At 36.0% G+C, this 22,371-nt stretch overlaps 1 protein-coding gene across 3 annotated transcripts in view; it reads left to right on the top strand.

Annotated features, from left to right (window-relative positions):
• Positions 1-21,633, top strand: part of LRRC69 (leucine rich repeat containing 69) — a 109,248-nt gene extending 87,615 nt beyond the window's left edge. For 2 of the 3 annotated variants that reach the window (XM_054499130.2, XM_054499131.2), the window contains 2 exons: positions 3,060-3,239; positions 21,266-21,633. In XM_054499130.2, coding sequence (XP_054355105.1) covers positions 3,060-3,239; positions 21,266-21,376 — 291 coding nt within the window. In that variant the 3' untranslated portion in view covers positions 21,377-21,633. The remainder of the gene's footprint in view (positions 1-3,059; positions 3,240-21,265) is intronic. The other variant, XM_054499129.2, reaches the window with a different exon arrangement.
• Positions 21,634-22,371: the final 738 nt, after the last annotated feature.

The following is a 22,371-nucleotide window of genomic DNA, read 5'->3' on the forward strand; positions in this document are numbered from 1 at the left end:
CAGCTGCAATATTGGTTCAGAAAGGGGATACAGGGAGCTGAGGGAAATGGAGACAGGGTCATCCTGGATTGGAGGAGGTTCTGGTTTGTGGAGGAGGCTGAATTAGCAGTTAACCCAATCTGGTAGCTGTCTTACAGACAGCCTTCAAGGACAAGAACCTTGTCTGTGAGGGCGGTGAATGAGAGAGAAATTGTTCTAATTTTCAGAACTGTTGGGTCCAGGAGCACAAAAGTTAATTTTTACAATGTGTTTAGTGGAAGTAGCTATCTATGCCTGTAATATGTAAATGATTTGGGTAGTTTTAAGAGTATCTCTAAGAATTTTTCTCAGAAAAGTGACTTAAACTGATTTGTACTTAAAGTAAGAGTTATTTCTACTGGGCATTTAGTCAATGTTACTGATTAAAGTACTTGCTGTGTCAAAGAATTCTAGGAACTATGATATGGGTTATGCCTTGGTAAAGATTTTAAAAACTTTACCTCACCTCAGAGATTTATGAAGTAAAATTTAATGCTAATAACTATATTATAGAAAAATATTAGCCAGAATATACTGCATTAGTAGATGCCAGGCTAAATGGCTTACCGTTTTTATGTAATTTAATTCTCCAAACTCTTTGTGATAGTATTGGAAAAAATCCCAGTTTTACAGATGAGGTGTTCAAGACCAGGGAAGTTAAGGGTTCACCCAAATACGATCACACAGCAAATAAGTCATAGAGCTAGAATTTACACCTATGCATGTATTTGTCTCAGACTTTGAATTTTTGCTCTTGATGCTACGTTTTAGTGCTTATCATACACATAATAACGCCTGAGTATACAATAGTTCCAAAATATATCACTCCTAAGGATTCATATTTGTTTTTACATTTTATATTTTTCATATTATATAATTTTTATGTGTATAATTTAATAACTCAAAAATTATATGTAAGGAAAACGTAGGACATATAAAATTAATTTCATTTATTATGAATTATAATTAACTTAGAAATATTCTAAGAAAATAGCATATAAGCTATCTAAAAGGAGCAATTTGAGTATTTTGAAATATTTTTATAGACCACTTTGGTCTATAAAAGATTTCTTGACTTTTAAATAACACTGGAATTAGGCCATCATTAAATTGTGTACTCTCAAAAATTGCATTGAATGCATCTCTAAGAGATGTACTAAAAGATACTATTGGTCATGCCAGTAGTATTTTATTTTACATATACTCACATTTCCAAGTAAGAACTTTATATTTTAATGGTGTATGCTGTCCTTCCAAAGTAACACATTGGCAATAAGTAAAAGAAATATAAATAATCAGTGATGTAAGAGCTGTCAGATATACTGAGTGCAACAAATATGTTTGAGTCCAGAAATCATAAATGGAAAAAGTGATCTATATGAACCTATTTTTAGGTCCCTTGTATTTCAGCAAATGCTTCTATCATCTGCTATTTTGGGTAGTGAATCCTTATCCATGAGTTTTCTACAGCTTTATAGTAAGACTTGGCCATTGAATTCATGTAGCTAAAAGCCTACCTATAAAATCAGTATTTATCTAAGAATCACAAGCTATGATCTGCTTAAGTAGTTGGAGAAAGGGTGAAAATAAATATCTGATTTAGGCATCCTGGTAATATTAGTGCGAAAGCATGACCTCAGTCATGCAACCACCCAGGAGAATGAGCTTAAGTGGGTAGGAGGTTGTGCTGTTGAAGGATCAGACAAATAAAGAATCCATGCTCAGGGCTGTTTACTGTATAAAGGCAGCTTTCTCGGGTGCTTGTTTATTGGGAGGGATAGGATAATAGGAAATGGACACAGCAATTTATAAGATTTTGCTGTTATTTTTTAAGTTTTTAAAGAATTTAATTTCTTTAAAATTAAATTTAATTTAATTTAAAATTAAAATTAACATTCAATTTAAAATTAAATTATTGTTAAATTTAATTAATTTAAAATTAAAATTAAAATTAAATTAAATTAATTTCATGCGTGGGGTGAATGCATGAAAGATTATGTGTGTATATATGTATTTCCAAAAATTCCTATCCAAGCTTTATGTGGACTATTTCAATACTACTGGGAAATCTTTCACTTTTGTCAGGAAAAAAAAGTACCAAATAAATCATCCCCAAACACTATTAAAATTTCAAGCAGTGTTTGTGTAACATTTACACAGGACTTCCATGCTACTGACAAAAACAATGGAGAAAATTTAATGGATTCAGGCAAATGTTTATTTACTTTCTTTGCTTGGTCAGTGAAGATTTAATTTTATGCATTATGTAATATATTTTTATTAAGATGATAGCCCTAGTGAAAGGCAACTTCCATTTTCTTACTTCCTCCCTTTATTATTTAGTATTTTATTATTATTATTGCAAGTGAATTTTCTGAACATATCTAGGTAGATAGGTTTAACTAAGATTAAATTCAGATATTTGGTTCATAGAAATCATTGCTTTTTTGATGGCGCTATTCAGGTTCTCAGTACAGCAAGGAATTTAGACCAGTGCTTCTCAAATTTCAATATGCATATAGATTACCTGAGGAACTAGTTAAATTGCAGATTTTGATTCAGTAGGTCTGGAGTGTGTCTGACATTCTGCATATCTAATAAGCTCCCATGTGAGGCAGTCTGTGAACCACAGTTTAAGTAGTTAGGATTTAGACCTTAGTGAATATGACAAAATTCATTTTTGAATCCAGTCTGAATGTTTGTATGGTCTTTGCTTATTGTAATGAGAGGTGCCAGATTTAAACCTAAACTGTATCTAACTTTATAAAATGTGTAACGCAAATGTATTATGACTTGGATTCCTATATGTAAGAGATGTAGAAATACGACCATGTAAGAAACTTATTGTTATTATATTGATGAAAACCAAACTTATTTGCAATGCCAGTCATTTACAACACAATTCATTAGATACACTGCAGAATCTTAATTTAACAGAATCTAGATAATAAGCCATACACTTTATCTAATGAAATGGAAATCAATGTAATGTAAAATAGTTTTGAAAACAATCTGAGGAACTGTATTTTTTTTCAATTTAGGAAATAACATCAAGATTTGTAATGAATCAGCTAGCAGAAAATAACCCTTTCCTAATGGATGGCATAGAACGGTACCCACAAGTCAGGAGAATGATCTCTCAGGGAAAAACATGTGCAATATGTGGACAGTACTTTATAACCGTATGGCTGGAATGTGTTCGATTTGTTCCTCCACCAAAGGTAAATGATGCTTTTTGTGCGAATATGAGCATAATACTGATTCCTATCCTTTGTTCTTATCTAAATCCGTTAATACTAACTAGATTTGTACCTATGATTGGCTTATAGGATAGTATACTGTAAATTTTGGATAGACAAATTTGGATAAATATCTGTAATAATCATCATCACCCATTCTATTTACATTCATAGACTCTCAAATTTATCAAAATACATGCATTCTAGCAAAATTTCATGAAAGTTGAAAGTTTTTAATCAGTAAATCCCTTTTGTTCATGAATATTAATAATAAAACCAGAACTAAATTCTTCTCAGAAGAAGAACTGGTCAGCAGTCTGTCGTGGAATTCTTGGGGTAGAAAAGGTGAATGTGCTGGCTAGTTTATATCATGATGGTGTTCTAGGACACTAAATATGCATGAATGTGCAACTGCAACATTATGTTACCCAGGAGTTGTGAATCCCAGGGCAGTTCACATAGCCCATAAGGCATGTTCTAGACCAGAGCTCAGCAAACTCCTTTTTCTCTAAGCGGCCAGATAGTAAATATTTTAGGCTTTGTAGACAGTGTGATCTGTGTGACTACTACTTGACTCTCCTTTCTAGCATGAATGCAGCTCTAGATAATATGTAAAGGAGTGTAGCTGTGTTCTAATAAAACTTTACTTGTGAATTTAAATTTCATATAATGTTAACATATCATGACATATTATTTTATTTTGATTTTTTTTCAACCATTTAAAAATGTGAAAACCTTCCTTAGCTTACAAGTCTTATGAAAACAGGAGGTGGGTCAAATTTGGCCCGGGGACCATAGTTTTCCCACACTTATTCTAGACTATCCAATATTTGCTTTTAATACCAGAATTCCTTTCTGCTCTTGGTGAGTCCTTGGCCTTCCTTGGGCTAGCATAGTATAATATTGGGGGATAATTTTAAATAAATTAATAAAAACAGCTGCAGTTTCTGCCGTTCTGAAAATTATCATTTAGTAAAGGAGACAAACAAATAAGTAAACACAAATGTAACATAAATTGTGACTAACATGACATAAAAGAATGGTATATTAGTTTGCTAGGGCTGACATAAAAAAGTACTACAAACTAGGTGCCTTAAAACAAGAGAAATTTAGGCTGGGTGCAGTGGCTCACACCTGTAATCCCAGCACTTTGTGAGGTCGAGGTGGGTGGATCACCTGACGTCAGGAGTTTGAGACCAGTCTGGCCAATATGATAAAATCACATCTCTACTAAAAATACAAAAATTACCTGGGTGTGGTGATGGGTGCCTGTAATCCCAGCTTCTTGGGAGACTGAGACAGGAAAATCACTTGAACCTGGGAGGCAGAGGTTGTAGCGAACCAAGATTGCACCACTGCACTCCAACCTAGGCAACAGAGCGAGACTTTGTCTAAAACAAAAACAAAAACAAAAACAGAAAAACAAAAACAAAACAAACAAACAAAAAAAAAACAAGAGAAATTTATTGTCTCACAGTTGTAGAGGCCAGAAGTTTAAAATCAGGTGTCATTTAATTTGATCATCTTGGTAAAGGCCCTATTTCCAAACAAGGTGACTTTCAGGGGCACTGGATGTTAGGACTTCAACATATGAATTTTGGCAGAAACACAATTCAGCCCATAACCAATGGGTTTCACAAGGAAGAGTATCAGGGAAACCCTTCTTTAAATCTGGGATAAGGGAAGTCTTCACAGAGGAAAGGATATTTTAAATAACACCTCAAAGGTAAAGAAGGTCAGGTAGAATTGTGGAAGAGTGTTTCCAGGAAACTGTTCCAGTAGGAACAGTGTGTATTAATGGGAAATCACTTTTTGATTTGAGGAACTAAAAATGGTTCAGTGTGATTAGAAAGTATTAATTGACTAGGAGAGTTGAGATAGGCAGGAGTTAGATCACAAAATACCACGTAGTTTACATTAGGAATTTGGCTTCTATTTAATGTGTGATGAGACACATTTGAGGAATTTTAAGTAAAAGAGTGGTATGTCCTAATTTACATTTTAAAAATATAACATCTGCATAGAGAATTAATTAGAGGGCAAGGAAGTGAGATTAGGCAGTAGGCTATTTGCACTAGACCAGCTGAGAGATGATGATTGCAGTGGCAGTGGAGGGAAATTATGGATTGAAGATGCATCTTGGAGAAAGAAGTGATAAGACTTAGATTTCCAGGTTTTTTGGTTTTTTTGGCCTACAGAACTGTGTAAAGGAGATTTTTTTTTTTTTTTTTTTTTACTAAAATAGGGAAGACTAAGGGAGAAGTAGGTTTGTTGGGGAGAGATAGAAGTTCTGTTTTTGCACATGGTTAAGTATGAGACTCCTGCAAAATCTGGGAGCCTGAGCAATCTGGAAGCTATAGACTCCTATCTAGTCTGTTAGGCATGCTGGGAAGTCTAGGACTCATTGTTAGCTGTGAGTGTGTGTGTGGGTGGGTGGGAAGATTTTGGTAGGGAACTAGATATATGATCTCTAACATCATCTCTATCTCTAAAGAGTTTGATTCTAAGTCCTGTTGTTAGAGTGATTTGGGGTATCATTATGCTCCAGTAGTCTTTGTGCCAATAAAGGATCTGAGTTGTGAATATGCTTATATCTATCTTTTTTTTTTTCTTTCCGAGACAAAGTCTGGCTCTGTCACCCAGCCTAAAGTGCAGTGGTGGTGATCTTGGTTCACTGCAACCTCCATCTCCCGTGTTCAAGCAATTATCCTGCCTCGGCCTTTCAAGTAGCTGGGATTACAGGCGGCCACCACCACACCTGGCTTTTTTTTGTGTGTGTATTTTTAGTAGAGATGGGGTTTTACCATGTTGGCCAGGCTTGTCTCGAACTCCTGATCTCAGGTAATCTGCCTGCCTTGGCCTCCCAAAGTGGTGGGATTACAAGCGTAAGCCACTGCGCCCGGCCTCAGTGTATCTTATCACCAGCCACTCACCAAATTTACCAAAGAATCTTTTAAAAAATACAGATTATCCTACCCTAGACCTACTAAATCAGAGTCTGTAGCAGTAGGATCCTGAGCATCCACATTTTTATAAAGATTTCTAGCCGGGCACGGTGGCTCATGCCTGTAATCCCAGCACTTTCGGAGGTGCTGAGGCAGGAGAATGGTGTGAACCCAGGAGGAGCAGCTTGCAGTGAGCCGAGATCCTGTCACTGCACTCCAGCCTGGGTGACAGAGAAAGCCTCTGTCTCAAAAAAAAAAAAAAGGTTTCTAGTTGATTTTCATGTGCAGTCAAGGCTGAGAATCTCTGCTCTCCCTGTTTAGGGCTGTCCCAGTACCACAGGGAAATGGTTGTGTCTTACACACCTTACTAAGCAAGGCCTATGTGGTTTCTTACACGTAACAAAAAATTGAATATAAAAAAAGTTGAATGAATATTCATTGGTTGACTATATGAATTAATGAATTGTTAGTGACAAAGGTGTAGTATAGCTAATAGTGAAAAAAGAAAAGGAGGTGTTGGTGAAGGAGTAAATCCACTGTGGAGCACTGGAAGATGACAAACACCTTAATATGGCCTCTACGCTGGGGAGAATTCTTACTATGGCTGCCTTCAGGCACACTGTAGAGTTTGCTCTGTCAGTCTGCTTCTTGGACCCTATGCTGAAAGTCTTTCACTTTACTCCACTGTAAGTGGAACAAAGGCTCCTGCATACAAGTATGCTATGTTCCCAAGAATCTCCAGAGCCTGGATTAGGCCTTTCGCCTTTCACAGCCCATGGCCTCCCCAGGGACAATTGATGAGTGCATGTGCATGCCGATAATGTATTCTTACTAGCATTATTAGTTGTTTCATAAGTTTACATTTCTAACTCCTGGATGAGATCATCACTACTTATGTTTAGAGATACATTATCTTTCTCAAAACTGTAATTGTGAAACTTTCTTTCATGAACTTCACTGTATGTGTTGTTCATCATGAGGTTCAACAAGGACAACTTTTTTTCCACCAACTTTTTAGTTTGAGAAATTAGAAAACAACACATAACTTGAATGAATAATACAATGAACATTTGTATACCCTTTACCTAGAGTTGCCGATTTTTAGTATTTTTTTTCCATTGGCCTTATCTCTTACTATTTTTTGCCTTTAAGGATGCATCTTGTCCAAACCAAATTTGATACTGACACAAGCCAAGAACGTAGCTACCTAGAAAGATTGTGTTATTACTTTCTAGGGAAAAAATAGAAGAATAGATTCAAATTATAAAAAATATGAATGAATGAATGAATGGATAAATAAATCTATCCTTCATACCAAGTAGAGAGATTTTATCAAGAGTTACAATGGATAACACAATATATGAGCCAGAAAATATGTAGGTTATTTTAGCTATACTAACCCACGCTTAGGACATGGAGGCTCACATTACTGGCCTGCTTACTTTCCAAGAAGCAGAGTACAGATTTTACAACAGCCACTTTACATAGTTCATTTATAATCCTGTAGAATGAAATCCGGGAACAGTCATCGGAGTTCACATCACCTGATGTCAGGTATTTACACATCACCTGATGCCAGGTATTCACGTCACCTGATGTCAGGTATTTACTCTGAACTAGCTTTGTGGATCCTGATAGACAGCCTGATAGACAGGATCCACAGAGCTAGTCCAGAGTAAAAGACCTAAGTCAGCTGTGGTTGTGGTGTAGAGCTACTACAATTTTTCTCACAATGTCCTTTACCAGAGTTTTTGACATTGCCAAGTATTGTAAAATGTTGCATGTGAAATGGGAGACTAAAAGGAAGGCTAGAAGTGGTTTCCTCTTGATCCAGTCATGTACAAATTATGTCTTACTAGACATAACCATGTGTGCTTAAGACAAAAAAATAAAAGTGGAAGAATCTAATCAGAGAATTCATTCTCAACTCAGTTACGTGTATATTGGGCTCTAGTGTAGTGGTTGCCTATAAAAGTTCTCTATGAATAAGAAACAGTGATTTAAGTTGTTCAGTTTTTCAATACCTTAATGCTCTTGCTATGGAAATGTCTTTGTCAAAGTTGAGTTGGTGTTTATATCAGAAAGCTTTGAAGTCTTCATGGCATTTAGCAAAATTTGTAGTAATCGATTTACTTGGTGTTGGTGTCTGTCTCTACCATTGAATACTAAGCTCAAGGAATTCAAGAACCATTCTGGTTTTGTTCACCTTTATAGAGAGAGAGAGCTTTGGACAATACCTGATAAAATTTTATTTCTCCAGGATGATAAATCAAATCTGGATTTGAATACCAGCTCCTCCTTTAATTAGTTTGTCAACATATTACATCTCTATGTATCATAAGAAAAATCTGGCAAAGGTGCTGCCAAGGAGGGCTAATGTTAACATTTTTAAAAGCCCAGAATCTAGAACTAAACAGATAGCCAAAGCGAACATTAAAATAGTGGTTGAAAGTTAAAACCAGCTGGACCTTAAATACAAAGAGAAAAGAGAGCTCATCGGTGGGAAAATGAGGATAGAAATGTATGTTGGACCTCAAGATGGGAGTAAATATGTAATCTTGATCACATATGTAGCTATCTGTGAATTGTTCACATTATCATCTGGAATGGATTGTTATATGCAAGAGACATTTAATGAGTACAGCATGTCAGATTACTTGGAAACAGTTTTCAAAACATCCTGCTTTCCACTGGTGATATTCTGAACACCTTGGACAAGTTGCCATGTTTAATTGTGCTCTGACAGATTCCGTCTCAAAACCATCTGATGTGCTGCTACTCTTATTTCATGTCTGTCTTTCAGAAACTACAACCTAATACAAGCAACAACAGCCAGAATTTATTTGGTACTGAGTGTGCGTCTGGTACTCTGCTAAATATGTCACCTGGAATACCTCAATTAATGTCCAAAATAACCCCATGACACCAGTAAGAAATCTAAGGCAAGGAGAAACCAAGTAATTTTGCCAATTTCGGAAAGCTGCCAAGTAGAGGATATGGGCAGGGAACTCATACGTGTTATTCCTGATCCTTAACCAGAGAGTCTGGGCTATGTTTCCTATGCTTTTCCAACCTAGTTATTCCCCATTTACTTCAGCTGAACTGAAGACATTTATGTTAAAGATCCTTCTTCTGTCCTCATTTATTTATCCACTGAAACTTATTTATTTTTTTCTAACTATGCGTCAGATTATTTGCCAGGGCTGGAAATACAGAACGCTGATCCTCGAGAAACTCACATGTTCCCAGGAGAAGTGGGATAATAAGGATTGGAATCTGACAAGTTAGGTTTGATGTCCAGCCCTACCACTTGCCACCTGTGTCCTCTTACTTTCCTCTTCAAGGCTAAGCTTCCTCATCTGTCAAATGGCAATAATAATAATACCCATCACACAGAACTGTGGTTAGGGATCATGAGGTAATGCATAAACAGTGCTTAGTACAGTGGGTGCTCAACAAAGGTAGCATATAGTAGTAGGTGCTTAATAAGTATAATTTTTTTATGTGTGTGTGTTTTGTAAACCAAGGCTTTCAGACAAGAAAGAGAGAATGATTGCATTCTTGTAATAAGCAGATGTGAAGCTGCACAGGATGCTGTGTGAAGAAGGCATCTCCAGTAAATGGGATAGTCCCTGTTTTAACCCTGGTGCCTACCACAGTGATTGTGTTTGGAGAATCCATAATAAATGTTTAGTTATTTTAAGAGGCATTTCTTAGAAATGTGCTTTGAAGGCTAGGGAGGCATTTAGAATAGATAAAGAATTAGTGGATAAGCATTTCAGGCTAGGCAGTTGCCTGTGCAGAGGTAATATTGTGCAAATATAAATTGCACAATGAGTACAGGGAAGTCACGGAAGGTGAGGTATGAGAGATGAAGTTGGAGAGAACAGCAGTGTGAGGTTACAGTGACTCTTTTGTGTGAAGTTTGGGCTTAATTTCAAAAGCTAGTGTATAAGTTGCTAGGGCTGTATAACAAAGTATCACAGACTGGGTGGCTTACATAACAGGAATTGATTTATTAACAATTCTGGAGGCTAGAAGTCTGAGAGCAAGGTGCCAGAAGGGGTTGGCTTCTCCTGCAGCCTCTCTTTTTGGCCTCTACATGGCTGGCTCTTTCCTGTGTCTTCACATGGTCTTCCTTTGGTACATGTCTTTGTCCAAATTTCCTCTTCTCATAAGGATGTCAGTCATATTGGATTAGAGTTCACTTTACTTGACTTCATTTTAACCTAAGTACCGCTTTAAAGACCCTATTTCCAAATACAGTGACATTCGGAGATACTGGGGTTTAAGACATATGGATTTTTGGGTGACACAGTTTAGCCCATAACAGCTACTTAGAGTTGTTGAAGTAGTGGGGTATGATGACATTTTTGCTTGACAAAGAGAGGCTAGACCTGGTGATGTGGATTTAAAAATTGTTTATATAAGTGAGACACTCGAAGCCCTGGGAATGAAGATTACCTAAGGAGATCTACCCAGTAGGGTGAGAAGACCAAAAGGACAGAACCTTGGAGGGCAATATTATTAAAAGGTGGCAAAAGCAGGAGTCAGCAAATGAGAATGAAAAGAAACAATCAGGGACAGAAGGGCAAAACAGGGAGAGTGGCACAAATTCTTCAGCTATAATACACAGATGCACAATAAACAGGGCTTTCTTGCTTTTTCTTCCACTGAACTTAGCTTTTATTTGGGCCCCCATTCTACTGGAAAGTTTACCTAGTTAATTCAAGGCTTATGTGGTAATTTTAGGATTTCCTAAGTCATTTCAGATTTTATCTTGATCTCTTAGAATTTCCTTCCCCTCCTTTCTGCCTATATTATCTAATTCTTGGAGTTTTTAAGCAGTGTCATGGTATTAGGAGGTAGGAGCCATATGTTCTGCCAATGTCGTGTTTCATGTGGGCATCCTCTGGTGTATGATCTTCCTATCTAGATCGAAGCTCTGTGGTGGTGTCTACTTCCCATTGGTCATGCTTCTTCCATGTACCCTGTGTCTTCTTGTTCTGATGTTGAAGTCCCTTTTGTTTGCTGGTTCTCTTTCAACCACTTCTACACTATTCTCTGGGCATAAGAAAATTTTGGCTGCTCTCTTACTCTAATATGGGCTCAAGAATGAGCTGACTAAAGACACCAAGTTGACAGATCCAGGGCTGAGGAGAAGAAACAGCACTGAAAAATCAAAAGAGGAAGGTGGTGTCCTTTGTGTCATTAAGTGGCAGGGCTGGAAGCAGGTTGCATCGATAAGAAGCCTGATGGGGCCGGGCATGGTGGCTCATGCCTGTAATCCCAGCATTTTGGGAGGCCGAGGCGGGCGGATCACCTGAGGTCAGGAATTTGAGACCAGCCTGACTAACATGGTGAAACCTCGTCTCTACTAAAAACACAAAAAAATTAGCCAGACATGGTGGTGGGCACCTGTAATCCCAGCTACTCGGGAGACTGAGGAGGCAGGAGAGTCACTTGAACCCAGCAGGCGGAGGTTGTAGTGAGCCGAGATCACGCCATTGCACTTGCACTGCAGCCTGGGCAACAAGAGTGAAAGTATGTCTCAATAAATAAATAAATAAATGAATGAATGAATAAATAAATAAATAAATAAAAAAGCCTGGTAAGAATACAGAAGTGAAGCCAGCAAGTCTTGACTAATCTCCAAGAAATGTAGCTGTAAAAGGTTGGAGTGCTATAGAATATTCTTTGGAGGGTGAGGAAGGTTTGAAGAAAGATTTTGAAAATGGGAAGATATGTGCATGGTTGTAGGCTGTGGAAAGAGCTAGTAAGGGGGATGTAAAATTAGTCTGTCTTGTACACCAATTCAGGAAGAGTTTAATGCTGTGATTAGGTACTGCTACTTTAAAAATTAATAGAATTTTTAATAGAATTTGTTACTGCATGATGAGCCTTATCTATTCCATCATGTTAAGGGAATGAGTAAACCAAGAAGAGGAGATATGAAAGGTTTTAAACAACCAGAAGATGGGTAACGGTACTGCTTTTCCACTTACAAAATGCTTTTTACATATTTTTTTCTTTCAACATCTTTACTGAGTTCTTACTATATGCAAGGTACTGCGCTAAGCTCTCTGGATCCAAAGATGAATAAGATGCAGTTCATGCTATTGAGGAGATCACAGACTATTAAAATGTAACGTTAGAAGCATTGTCATAAAGCATTATATACCCATGCTATGGAGTCATAGACAGAACAAACAACTACTTTGGTGGAGGCTAAAAGGTAACTTTCCCAGGGGGTGACATTTAAGTAATAGAGTTTCTGGCCCTCATATTAACTTTGTGACTTGGTTTTCATTGTCTCTATTCACAGTTGAGGTAACTAAGACTAAGCAAGGTTAAGTAGTTTGTTCACAAATTTCAAATCTATCAAATAATAGAGTTAGGACTTTTGCTTACCTGACACCTCCTGATACCACCTTCTGTCTCTTTTTTCCTGCACTAGAACATGCACAATTTCATTTTGAATCATAAGAGAAAGTGCAAATAAATTTATTGATTGATGATGATACCATTACTCCCAATAGCTATCTTTGTATATTTGAAACACTGTCATGTGAAAGAGAGATGAGGCTTTTCTTCTGTTGACTTGCAGAGTAGAAAATAGAACCACTGGCCATTCAGGTCAGATAGATAGAACTTTCTTACAGGATTTTAAACACAGATACACACACACACAGACACACACACACACAGACACACAGACACACACACACAGGTTCACACAGACACACACACACACACACAGGTTAACATCAATCATCACTGAGGAAACAAGCTTGGAAGCAAGAGTAGGAAAATAAGGAGATTTGACATCTATATAATTTCACTTTAAAAATTAAAAGAGAATACATTTTTATGAATTAAATATGTCTGAGGGCATTATAAAAACAGCAACATAATGGCATAAGAATATAGCATGGATTAAAAACATAATGGTTAAAAGAGAAACCCATTAGCTAGGATCTACACCCTTTGAATGTCCTAGCTAATGGCAGAAAATGTTCAAATATTGAAAAAAGACAATTTCAGATTGAAAAAGCACATTGAGTGCCAAGCACAACAAACAAGAACAAATCCATACATAGACACATTTTGGTAAAACTATATACCACCGGAGTTGAACTATTAAGAGCTAAAGATGAAATGTTAAGAAAAGAGAGATCACCTACAAAGCAGCAGCAATGAACTGACATCAGATTTCTCAGTAACAGTAATAGATGCCAGAAAAAACAATGGCATACTATTTTCAAAGCACTAAGGGAAAATAACACAAAACAGACTTATATGTGTAGATACATTGATAGGCAAAAGCCATGGGAGTGTCAGAAAATTATAACAAGAAAAAATTTTTAAAGGAAAATTGTTTTGCTTTATAAAAACCATTGATTCTAGCCTTATTAAAATCATTAAGCTAATAATATTTAGTAAGTATATGATAGTAAAAAAGTATATGACAATGGAATTAGAATAAGTGTATACAGTTTGTTAATCATGCTAAATAAATTTAAGGATGCTTAAAATATTTAAAGATTGATAAAGAAAATTGAGATTTGAATATATATTACTAGATGTTAGCGATTAAAAAAAAATTAAATGCCGTTCATAAGTTCCTTGTTTCCAGAGTTGAAACAGAGTGAAAACATGCACAGAATACTTGGGGATGATAATCAGATTAACCACACTGGTAAACAATTGCTTTTATATATCTCTAGATTTTTATGTTAAGTAGACAGCAATTACACAATTTTTTTTTTTTTTTTTTTTTTTTGCCTGGAAGCCTCTCTTTCTGTTAAAATTTTTTTAATTTGTTAATTATCTCTTCAGAAACTAAACTTAGAGACTTCTGACCTTTATAGCAAATACTTTATCAGGAAGGGAGAACATATTTGATAATGCCAACGTCTGGTTGCCCCTGTTGTGCTTTACACAATGTTCTGCTTCTTATGGGGTTTACACTCAAAGGAGGGAGACACTGGATGATAAATGGGTCTTTATTCTCAACATAAAACACAGAACAATCAAATATCAAGTTGTAATTGCTTCTATTCAGGTGAATGTAAAATTATGTCATGCTTGCTTTATGAAATAATGAGATGAGGATTGGAAAATAGTCAAACAATTTTATTCAGTCTCAAATATCAACCTTGATCATAATTCATCCAGATGCTTTTGTCTTTTTCTAAATGCTATAGTTCTGCCATCAAAGTTGAGTTAGTCCTTAGCAATTACAAAATGATCAACAATTTCAATGTAGTTGATATTTCAATATTAGCTACTGATGATACAAATCTTTGAAACAGCAACAAAAAATTATCCTTTTTAGTTACTACTAACTTTGTCTGTATTTGAACAATGACTTAGACCTAACCTAAATAGTCTCATAAAATTCTTTCCAAACACTTGAGTGATCCTGTGCCCAAGATATGCATTTAATAGTTTTCATTTCTTATAGTTTCGTTAGTTGAACTTAACATTTCCCCAGATTCCTTTAAAGTTGAATAGTTTAGGGAGCGAATGGTTTGGAACATGAACTATCAACCCTGTATTAAATGATGTAATGTAATTAAAACTACCCTCAAAAGAGATTAGACTGAGTAGGTCTCCCTATAAATGAGTGAAAACGTTCATCTACTTTATGAAAATAAATGAAAATTTGTAACTTTAATTCCTTTTTTATGACAAGCTGCCAGTAATGAAACATAAGATTACATTTAATAATTTTACTCATTACTTATAAAGTAAAATCTTACTTTGTAGTAAAAAGTTATTACTGTTAAGATACCACTGACATTCATTTATGAAACTGATCATTTCAACCAGTCAACTGTGAAAATTAATGTAGGTTTTAAAACATTTATGCCGTGGTTAGTCAATTTAATGTACATTAGGTACTAACAGGATCAGAAAGCATCACATTTCTAATTCTAAACAGCCATGAAAGTCATAAGTATTTACTGTTTAGAAAAATTAAAATGGATATATATTTCTTATTGTTTTATTCCAAAAATAGCAAAACAATTAGAGTATAAATGAGCTCATACACTGTGTCTTGATTACTTTTCCTCCTATGAGAACTCCTGGAATACTCTTACCCTTTTGGAGAACTCTCCCTTTTGTTCTCAAACTGCTGGATACAGTCACAGTAGTATTCTGTATCTATCATTTTTTTTCTTCTAAATAATCTTACATTTTATTCAGCTTTAGTTTAGTTTTCTGAAGCTGTATACCATCAAAATGTTGAAAATTCCTTGTGAAATTCAGAGGATATTGATTATGCAGGGGGTGCTATGGGAGAGCAGGACCACTGTGTGGGGGAGGGAATGCTGCTTAGCTGGCTGGCTGGCTGGAACATGATGGGATTTTCTTTGTCGTTTCTGTTCTTATCACAGTCCAAATTGCCCTAAGGGTGGAATGACCATATAATGTATCATCTAAGCCAAGATGCTTTTGAGAGTAAAAGTAGATTTTATTAATAGCTGTAAAAACAACAGGAAACCAGGACTGTCCTTGGCAAATCCCAATGTATGGTTACCCTTGCTAAATGGAGTAGTTAACTTCAGAGCAGTGCTCATGTCACTTATCACTGTGGCATGGCAGTGATAAATTATATTTAGTCATTCCATAAATTTTTGAGGGCCTGCTTTAAGCCGGGAACTGAATGCTAAGTACAATGCGAATAAGTAGGGGAACTAGTCTGTCCCAAATGGTTTAAAATTTGAGTTTAAATGCTAAAGAGGTAAAAGATATTAGCAATAAAATCTAGATGTTAAATGAGTGATAGAGACCAACTGCTTTAGGATTCAAAGTGGAAGATGAGATCACTGTAGATTGTCTGGTTTGGGAAGTGCCTAGAAACACAGGACTTGTATATAGCCTTGAAATAGGTGGAATTCAGATACATGGAGAAGAAAGTAAAGAGAATGTTTTAGGAGAAGAGAATGGTAGGGAGGAGAATAAATCATGTTCATAGGGCAATGAATCAGTTAGGTTGGTTTGTGGATAGGAGTGGCAGGAGGAGACATTATTAAAAAGTTGAGGTCACATGCCATGAACCTGTCAAAGGATTAGATTAAGTAAGGAGTTTGAACTTGTTCTTGTTTGGAAATGAAACCCTACTGAACATGTGGGGGAAAACCAGTGAGATATATATATGTGTGTGTGTGTGTGTGTGTGTGTGTGTGTGTTTTAGAAAGAGTCACTTGGCAATAGTGTGCTGGCTTAATTGAAGTTTGAAGAGAAGAGAAGCTGAAGATAAGAGGCTAGTTAGAGTGGTTGCCTACTGTGGGTGTAAGGTGTGGTGGTGGAAAAGCAAGGAAAGTAAGCATCATAAGGAAGGAAGGACAATATAAATTGTTGATTGATTGAGCATGGGAAACCTCTGAGGGGTGTGAAGGAGAAGGAGTCCAGAAGGGAGCTGGTTTGGGAGGCAAGACCCCAAGTTGTATCTTAGACATGTTGAGTTTCGAGTGATGCCTGGATAATTCAAGTGAATATGTTTAACCCTCAGTTGGAGACAGACTGGCATGGAAAAGAAATATACTTCTTCAGTATGTTATTTGAAAACATGTGCACGTTCCAACAACTGTTCATTCTTCCAAACCATTCTGTAGTTGCTATTAAACTATAATAGAAATCCTCATTAATGAAAGAGCCTGGGAATCATACAATGACTAACACTAATCTATAATTTAGTGAACTTAGATTCTAATCTTGTCTCTACCTTGAAATATGAGGCCTGAGGTAAGTCATCTACCTTACTATATCACGACTAATTTCCTCATTTGGACAATGAAGGGATTAGACCAGTCTCTTCTAGCATGAAAATGTGTTGATTCCATAAGCAGGGAGGGCTGCCATTGTTATGCTTTTCAAGTCCTGCTAATTTGGAACATGATAACAGTATTAGTTTTCCATTGAAGCTGTTAACAAATTCCCCAAAGCTTGGTGACTTGGCAGAAATGTATTTTTTATTTTTATTTTTATTTTTATTTTTTTTTTACAGTCAAGTAGATCAGAAATTCAACATGGGTCTCACTGGGCAAAAATCAAGATTTTGCAGGCTGGGTTTCCATCTGGAGGCTCCTGGGGAGAACTATTTTCTGGCCCTTGACAGCTTCTAGAGGCCCCCCATATCCACTGGCTCATTGTTCCTTTCTTCCATCTTCAAAGTCAGTATTGGCAGATCTAGGCCTTCTCATATCACCTCACTTGGACCTTCTCTTTTATCTCCCTCTTCCACTTTAACAACTCTTGTGATTACATGGCGCCCACCTGGATAGTCCGGGATAACTTCCTTATCTCAAGGTCCTTAATTTAACCCAACCTGCAATGTCCCTTTTGGTATGTGAGGTGACATGCCTATTCATGGATTTCAGGAATTAGGATGTGGACATCTTTGGGGGGGACATTATTTTGCCTACCGAGATACCTTTTCCTGAGAAAACAGGAAACCATCTTATGCTCTTTTTCTATTCCTTGTGCTTCATATAATATTGAAATCTTATCCAAACTTTTTACTGTGCCATATAAATATATATTGCAATAGTTTTTAATTTCTCAAAGTTTAAAATATGGCAGTGATGGTTACCAATTATGTTGAATGATTTTTAAAAATTTCTCAATTCTACCATTCAACAAACATAAAACTTAGCAAAGAGTAATATTTGAATTTAAAGAGGAAAACTACTTTTTAAAAAACATGTAGAGAATATAATCATGTGTTTGTTTGCTTTAGAAAATAATGCAAATATTAATGGTGAAAAAGTAAACTGTATTATAGGATTTCACTTTTTAAAGCTTTTTGCTAAAATGACATTTTTTCAAAATAAAAGCATATATAATCACAGACCAACTCCTTTTCCTATTCACTGACCTTGGCTTGACAGAAAGGATATTTCATTGAGTGTTTTGATTTCTATCTATAAACAATGACAAAAGCAGTATTTGTCTTTGACAAAATCATGAGGTTTTGGTAATTGAGGTTTGTGAAGAGAGGTCCTCTATAACAGGGAGTGTCTTTATTCCTTTGTAACATGCTCATTTCAAATGGACATATGTCGTGCCAGTAGAAACGGTTGCAATAATGCCACAAATAGAAATACAAATTTAAAAGGGCAGCAAGTGGTAAGGTGGTACGAGAATTTCATGTTATGCAAACATTACTAGAGATGATGAATCTAGATGGAAAAGTGTAATACAAAGAAATTATGCTGAGTTGTTTTTCTAAGTTAAATTTCTAGAAAACAATTCATAGCCCTGAAAAATATTGTATAAGAAATACAAATTATTAAGTTAGAGAATAATCACCTTCAAAGTTTCATGTTCACTATAAAACTAACAATGGGCATTTAATAGACTTCTAAAAATCTCACCAAAATATTCATTTTATTCTAATTAACTAAACAATGTTTCCCCCAAGAAGGGGAAAGAGGGACGCAGACACTTTGCATTCCTGCTTGCAATAAGAGCCAACCTAAACTCTGCCCATGCAATGTCCTAATGACACAAGGGAAATGGCTAAAACCACACTGGAAATAGAAAATGCCTTTAATACTTTCTATTATAAACTTTTCATCTCATGAAGAAACTGGACAAAGCAAATCAGCTGTCGAACTTGTTTCCTTAGTTTATATTTGTTTCTTTCTCTAACTTCCTCTTGGTTCTTAGCTCTATTAATTGTTCAGGTTTCTTAAAGAGGAGCTGAGAAAATGTATGTAGCATGTTTTATTTTCAATAGTTCTTTAATTCTAGCTGAGATATGTTACAGAAGTAGGCAGGATTAACTGGTTGGGTGAGATGGTTGTCTAGTATATGGAAAAGGAAAAGACCATATTTAGCCTGTCTTTTGCCATTTGTTCTCCAACCACAATTTCATCACTTAATCATTATAATCTAGTTAGGGAATTAATATTATATCTTATATAGTAGATTTAAAATATTATATGTGTGTGTCATTCAAAAATACTTATTAAATCTTTTCATTTCTGGACTAATGTATTGTTGATATCCCATGATTTAAAATTTTATGGTCTATTTATAGTTTATACTGTATTGTTTCCCCAATACAATATGCACATTCTTGAATTTATGCTCTCATAGTTCACCCTCCCTGAAATGTCCTTTTGGTTTCTCCCCACGCAGACACATTCTCGTCAACCTTCAAAACCCAGCTCACCTTTTTCTTATATTGTGAAATCTTGCTTAATATGCAGCCTATGGTGTCTCCTTCCTCTGCACTCATATAGAACTTATCTTTGGGCTGAGCCATATGTTTCTATTTGTGTATGTGTGTATGATTATTGTCTTTCCAACTAGATGCTAAGATTCTTAGAGGCAGGGATTGTTTGCTGTATATCTTTGTAGCCTGACACTTTGCCTAATGTGCAGATTTTAGGTAACTTATAATTTGTCAGGGCTCGTGGTTGCAAATTAAAGAAACCCAACTCATATACTAACTTAAGCAATGAAGAAGGTCCAGGGATGAATCTGGCTGAAGATTTTGTCATATCTAAATTAGGTTTCCAAATTTATCATTGGAATCTGTCCTTTATTTATTATCTCTGCATTCCTTTGTTTTGGATTTGTTTTCCAGTGGCTGCTGCCTAAATTGTGTCTTTTGGGAGTAAAGGGAGAGCTTCCTTCTCCCAATAGATGCAGAGAATGTCCTGGGGCTGATGTTTATTGGCTTCCTTGAACTGTCTTGCCTTATGTGCTTACCCCAGGCTAATCACCATTGTCAGAGGGAAGCAAGTGAGTCATTGCCTGGGCAAGTGAGAAAAGTTGCCATTTCACTCCCCCAGAATATGCACTGAGATTGGAGGAGTGGTAGTTGCCTAAAGGAAAAACAGGGCTTTTGTGCCAGCACAATGGGAAATGGATCCCAGACAGGAAAAACCAAGACGTCCACTGAGGAGTTCAGAACCTGTTTGCTGATTGATGAATTAATATCTTTGTAGGAAAAAAGTCAGGTTTGTAGATATTCTGTACCATTTTTCACCTTCATCCAAAATATTTTATGGTTAGGATAGTGCTGTGTATCCTCTAAGTGCTTCACAGCCACTGTTGGAGGTGGGTGTGAAGGGGATATGACTTATGACTTTGGCTCCCTGCTGATATATCACCAGGGTTAGAAGGCTGTTACTCTCTCAAGGGTGGATCAATAACTGTGCTTACCTGTCTGAACCTTTCAATAGGATCTCAGAGTTCTTTTGTGGAAGAGTGAACAGAACAGCAATCAAATCTCTCATTGTGGGTTGTGATGGTGTTGGCCAAATGGTTTCATGGTAAAACTAAGCAGCATTATCAACCAATTAAATATTTCCCAGTTACCAGTTGTGGAAATCTTTTGGATTCTCTCACTGAGAGCTGTGTTGATTTCAGAAGATGATTAAAAAACATAGAAATGGTAAGCTTTTGAGGTTACCATTATTTCAAACATAAATGGTCAATTTATGTACACTAAATTGGCTAACAGAGTTTTGACTGCTTATTTTGTACACTAAGAAGTGAGATTAGAAATATTTGAAGTACAAAAATTTAATTCATGTATTAGGCAACTTGCCTGAGACCCAGCCAGTGAAGATCTTAATGAATGTGCAGACAGTGAACAAAGAATTTTAGGAAGATTAATTTCCATGGCAACTGCATGCTGGGCAGGTAAAACCAAGATGCCCATTAAGAAGTTCAGTACATATTTGCTGATTGATCATTTTAATACCCCTGAAAGACAAAAGTCAGGTTCATGTAGATTCTGTATGATTTTTTCACCTTCATTTCAAACACTTTATGGTTAGACTACATAATGATATGTTTGAATAAAATCACACATAATCTTTCATCATTTGGATTTTGTTTAGCATTTGAGTATGACTTTCTTAGCTAGTTAAGTTTGTGTTTTTATGTGTGAGAAAAGAGCAAATCAAACATAAATAGAATAGTGCGTCCTTTAGAAATCAATGTTCTGAAACCTCTGAGAAGGCAAATATTTATTTTAATGAAAAATATTTATTGAACACTGCCTAAATTTTATTTTTAATCTTTACTTTTTAGGACTGGAAGATAAGCAAGAATCTGCAGCTGGTGCCTCTCCAAGTATTAATTTGTTCTTACAAATGTTTTACTCAACGTGACCCTAACCTCTTCGGAATTGCTCAGGTGTAGAACAGGTGAGGTGCTCATTCATAGCCTCACTCAACTTGCCCTCTCAGCTCTGCATACACAGATTATGCCCTACTTAAGATACCATGCCTGTTCTCTTTGTCAACACATTAAATAAAGGAAGAAAAATAATTCCATTATAACGTTCCCAATCTAAGCACTACAATCTGCCTTTAGCTTGCTTAGATTCTAGGTGTGCTTTTTTTGGCTTAAAAAAGTACAAAAAAAAATTGAAAAATAAAGATTTGTGTGGCAAGTGAGTTATTTTTTCCTGCTGTTTTATGACCACCACTCCCCTTTTTCTAGGTGAATATTAAAAGACTTTGATGGGGAAAAGTATTTATTTTATGAATGTTTTGCAATTGAAAAGGAATCACTGTTTTGTGCTAGATAGTTGTATTACATTTGTGTGATTTCATTTGAGGCACTAATATCTATTGACCTTCACAGAAAAAATGAGTAGAAGCCTGGAAACTCAGGTTTGGTAACCCCTAATATCACTTTGTGACTGTTTTTAACTTTTTTTTCTCGTTTTAAAAAAACTTTTTACATGACAAACTGCTGAGGCAGTAGTGCAGAAATGAGAATTGTGCTCATATTCTTTAAGGACAACAGAAAAGTAGAAAAATAAGTTATGAAAATACGTGGTGTGCTTTGCACAGACCAGTGGTTCTTGGAATTGTGTTCTATTCAGCACCATCCACATCAGTTGAGAACGTGTTAGAAATACAAATTATCTGGCTCCACTCCAGAACCACTGAATTAGAAACTTTGGGAGTGTGGCCCAGAAATTGCTATTTTAACAAACCCTCCACGTGATCTCTTTGCATGCTCTAGTTTGAGAACCACAGGATAGACTTAGATAAAGCTGCTGCATGTTCAGAAAAGTGAGAAATGTCATTATAATTTTATATTTAAACTCCACCAGAAATCTATTTCTTCTTGTCACTACGTATGGTCCTTCTGGTGGAAAGCTGAGTGGAGTCTCTCATCTTCCA

The sequence above is a fragment of the Pongo pygmaeus genome, chromosome 7 (assembly GCF_028885625.2).
Source record: "Pongo pygmaeus isolate AG05252 chromosome 7, NHGRI_mPonPyg2-v2.0_pri, whole genome shotgun sequence".
NCBI lineage: Eukaryota > Metazoa > Chordata > Mammalia > Primates > Hominidae > Pongo > Pongo pygmaeus.